The sequence below is a fragment of the Sinocyclocheilus anshuiensis genome, unplaced genomic scaffold (assembly GCF_001515605.1).
Source record: "Sinocyclocheilus anshuiensis isolate Anshui unplaced genomic scaffold, SAMN03320099.WGS_v1.1 scaffold371, whole genome shotgun sequence".
In the NCBI taxonomy this organism is placed as follows: domain Eukaryota; kingdom Metazoa; phylum Chordata; class Actinopteri; order Cypriniformes; family Cyprinidae; genus Sinocyclocheilus; species Sinocyclocheilus anshuiensis.
In genome coordinates, this window is record NW_015549597.1 from 1,438,058 (window position 1) to 1,442,288 (window position 4,231).

The following is a 4,231-nucleotide window of genomic DNA, read 5'->3' on the forward strand; positions in this document are numbered from 1 at the left end:
ACACACACACACACACACACACACACACACACACACACACACCTTATTCTCAGTACAGTGTATATAGGGAGACTTTCACCTAAAAGCCAGACAGGTGCTTTATGTGAAACAGTAATTCCATACTGCCAAATGAATAATTCAGCATAATGTAGCTTGACTTTACAACTTTCTTCTTCCAAAAGCCATGTGAACATGAAGGGGAGTCTGGTATATTAAACTACCTCACAGAACACAGAACTGAAGTAGGCCTACCATACTGATGCACTAAAATGTTAATTTTTAAGTAAAGATGACTCACAAACAATGACATGAATATTACTAATCATTTATTTAAAAAAAAAAATAACAGACTCATTACATTGCGAATGTACAATCTTAGATCTTTCCCTCTTGGAGAAAGTATTTCTACATGACATTTAGGTTAGCGGTGAAAAACATCTTGGGTGAAGAGGCAGTGTCACGCTCTTCATTTTTGCGATGTTCACTTTTTAGGGAACTTGGCCTGCTTGTGTTTGGGAGGAGCCCATTTCAAACAATGTGTGTCCACTGTAGAAACAAAATGTAAATGTTTAAACTCTTTAAAGCATGTTAACACATATATAAAGCAAGGAATAGAACAAGGGGCAGATCTGTTACCTGTTATCGGTGGTTTCTTGTACTGGGCACTTTTGAGATGCTCCTCTACAAGTTTTGGTGTGACACAGATGACATGTTGACCTTTCCAGTACTTGACCATGTTCAGAGACTGTAGTGTGCTGATGATGTCACTCTGAGTAATGCTCGTCATCTGACTGTGGGTGGGTGGGTGTAGACATTATGCATTAGTTAGATCTCTTCATCAAAGCCTTGGCAGTTGACTCTGCATGCAACCTCATGCATTTGTTTACATACAGGTTTGTTCTTGTATTTGGGACTGGATGTGTACCTGAGGTCTTTGATGGACAGCGTCCCTCTGAAGTCTCGCAGAATCTCTAGTAGTACCCAAGACCAGTAACTCCTGTAGCTCAACTTCCCCAAGTCTGACAGAGGCTTCTCTGGAGACCCCACCGTCCTCTCCAGCTTAGATAACTCATAACCTGAGAAGAATATGACAAGTTATCGGTGTATATGCTTATAACAGAAGGGAACATCTGCTGAGAGGTGAATCAGGGGTGAAACCTACTGAATGCAATTAGAAATTTTCCATATCCTCTTCTCTGGTATGGAGGAAGAGTGAGAATACAAGCGACATTATTCCCATCTGGAGACTCCTTCTCCTGCTCATCAAGAACACATTGTTAATCAAGATACAAATAAACAAGATACGCTGTAAAAACAAACCAAAGAAACACTTTACCTTAGAGAAGTAACCCACAATATGTGCTCCCTGTTTGTTGACTTCAGTGAGGATGTAGAAGATGAATGGCTCTACATCAAAGTAAAGTGTTTTATGATCCAGAAAGAGCTTTGCCAGGAGACACAGATTCTGACAGTAGATCTACAGTGAGAAGGACAGTGAGAACAACAAACTGTAGGGAAAAGTTACCACTGCATAGAGATTTGAAATCTGTCACAAAAGAATTTGTTTCTATGCTTCATTTTAAAGGCAGGTATGATCTGGCTCACCTTATGGTCCTTCCCATCAACCTCGTACACTGAGATATTGTTTCTGCGATAAATCTCTTTGCCTGGAGGCTGACGCCACTGACATTGCGACTGAAACAGGAGCCATTGAGGGACAAAGAAGTAAAACAAAGGACAGTATAAATTCAATGAGAACATTAACCTTACTCTGGGAAGCCAGAAATGTTATAAAACTAACACAAAAACACACAATTTAAAATCAGCTGATCGACAAAGATTTTTGCACTTCCAGTTTCATTGTCCTGAAGTCAGTGGGTTTTTTGAATAGGCTTTTGGTTAAAGGCCTGAATTAAGGTCTAATACATACACAATCTATTCTACAACATAAAATACATCAGTAACACACCATTCATGATTTTTTTAAAGCTTTTACACATCTTAAAAAAAGAAGGCTGCAAATAAGTGCCTATATGGGACTACAGAGGTTGCTGGAGACATTAAACAGGAACATTAATCATGCTAAAAAGGAAAACTCATCTATTCACTAGTCTGCTTTTGCAGTCTTCTTGTGTTCATAATCACACTTCTGCAAGCCATACTAACTAAAACGTTTCAAGATTTTAAATAAAGATTGAAAGAGTTGTCACAAACTCAGTGGTGGTGAGATAGAAGTCATCCAGCTGTGGTGTAGTTTGCTTAGAGCTTTATCTTTTTATTTCTGGTGATTGTATTTACACGTAATTCATAAAAGTTGTTCATTTGTGAAGATTATCTTGATGAACATGTCAGAATCATAAACTTTTGTTGGTCACAGAGCTTATTTAAAAAAAAAAATAATCGACTGGAAAAATCCTGTTGATTTTTCGTTGACAGAAGAAGGGTGATGCTAACTTCTGGGTTGGCCTACAGAAATACCTCATCACTGCTGCACTCTATCCCAAGCCATTCAGCTCATTAGCACAGATGTATAGCACCCCCTATGGTTTAATAACAGACGTTACTGTGTGCATCAACAACAAAACCATTGTGTGAACTGACCAGGTGGTATCTGAAAGTCTTCTCATACTTCATATACTTCAGGCAGTATTCACAGATCCAAAGTTTGGGCTGTTTTCCATAGTCCTCAGGGAATGGAGAGAAGTACCATGCATCAATCTCAAAGTTTCCAATCTGAATCTTGTCCACATATTTTACTTTTGTGATCTGAAAATAAAAGCAACGTTTTTGATAAAAATGAGAAAACAGATAGACATAGTTTGTTACTGATATTGATGTAAAACACCATATTAAGCATTGTGAGAACGCAAAGCAGATTTTTTTATGCAAATGTTGCCCCCTCTTACTGCTTCATGCTCTTTTTCCAGGGCTGCCGTAGTGGGGTCCATCTCTGCATAAGTCTGAAAGAAGAAAAGAAGCAGTCAAATAATTACACATTATCATAGATGCTATCAGACTGATGTGGCCTTCCTCAGACAAAACACTGATTAACACTGTGTCATTTAGATGTGCAGAAACGTGATGACAGGTACCTTCTGAACGTGGTTGATCTCGTCATGTTTACGCTTCTGGTTTCGGGTGATCTTCCTCTCTGGCTGGTCCACAAGTTCACCTCCACCACCACCACCTTCCTCCACACTCTTTCTCACTGCGTCTTTCACAGTCTTTGTCAGGGCCAAACGAGCCTTTCCAACCCACTCATCTAAACGTCTGTTAACTGCAAGTGACAAAAGAGAGCTTGTGCTCAGTGAATCAGTAATACACAAACCTGTAAAGCATTTGTGTCAGCCATGAATGATAAGGCAGTTTCACTCACATCCAACATAGTGGACATAAAACTCTTCTCTGCCTTCCTGCTCATTCAGCCTAGACTGAATAACCTCTGCTGAATCTGAAAGAAACGTAGAAAACAAATGAATAAATAAAGAGTATGTGCATACACGTTTTGGGTTTGCATGGGCTGTCGCTTATGAATTTCTCAATCATGTTTTCATAACAATAATGAATAAATGATAATACATAATTTAACCACAAATGGCAAATTAAGTATTTCTGAAAAAAATATCATAATAAACATTTTCCGTTATGAGCTTACGCCATGTTGTGTCCGCACGCTGACACAGATAAGTCTCCCCGATTTCTACTGACACCTCCTGCTCTCTGCCGCCGCCGAGCGACATTCCATCCCCGGAGGGCGGCGTACTCGAGCCCGCGGCTTCTCGTTCACGATCAGCGGCCTCCGCCTCATCCTCTTCCCCGACACTGCCGTTTGACGAACATGTTGCTCGCGTTCCCGTCTCCAAGCTTCCTCGTTCGGTTCCAGCGTGACCAGCGTCTATTTCAACGTCCATTCGCTCTTCTGAATCGCAGTTATCGTATGAATTGTTCAAGTTTGGGTGGCGATTGTTAGGCATCGACATCGTCACGCCAGACATCTTTGTCCATTTGAAAACATTGCGGACGCCTCGTTGACTCGCGCATGCGCAGTACGAATTTAATCCTGGTCTGTTTTGTGTAGTAGTAGTGCTAGTGCCAGTTTTGTTTCACTATTATATATAATATAAATATTTTCTATAACGTATTTTAACAAGAACAAACACATAATACATTTGGATAGGTTTGTTAAAATTGTAATTATGTATATATCCCTTGTGTGTGTGTGTAAATATTA

At 39.8% G+C, this 4,231-nt stretch overlaps 1 protein-coding gene across 1 annotated transcript; it reads right to left on the reverse strand.

The window, feature by feature from the left end:
• Positions 1-350: 350 nt before the first annotated feature.
• Positions 351-4,027, reverse strand: LOC107658503 (histone acetyltransferase KAT8-like). The gene is made up of 11 exons (XM_016447088.1): positions 3,656-4,027; positions 3,377-3,451; positions 3,093-3,277; positions 2,907-2,960; positions 2,602-2,766; positions 1,606-1,695; positions 1,337-1,477; positions 1,163-1,256; positions 926-1,076; positions 637-791; positions 351-546 (listed from the first exon to the last, which is right to left on the reverse strand). Exons 1-11 carry the CDS (start codon positions 3,993-3,995, stop codon positions 482-484), a joined length of 1,515 nt encoding a protein of 504 aa, XP_016302574.1. The 5' UTR covers positions 3,996-4,027; the 3' UTR covers positions 351-481.
• Positions 4,028-4,231: the final 204 nt, after the last annotated feature.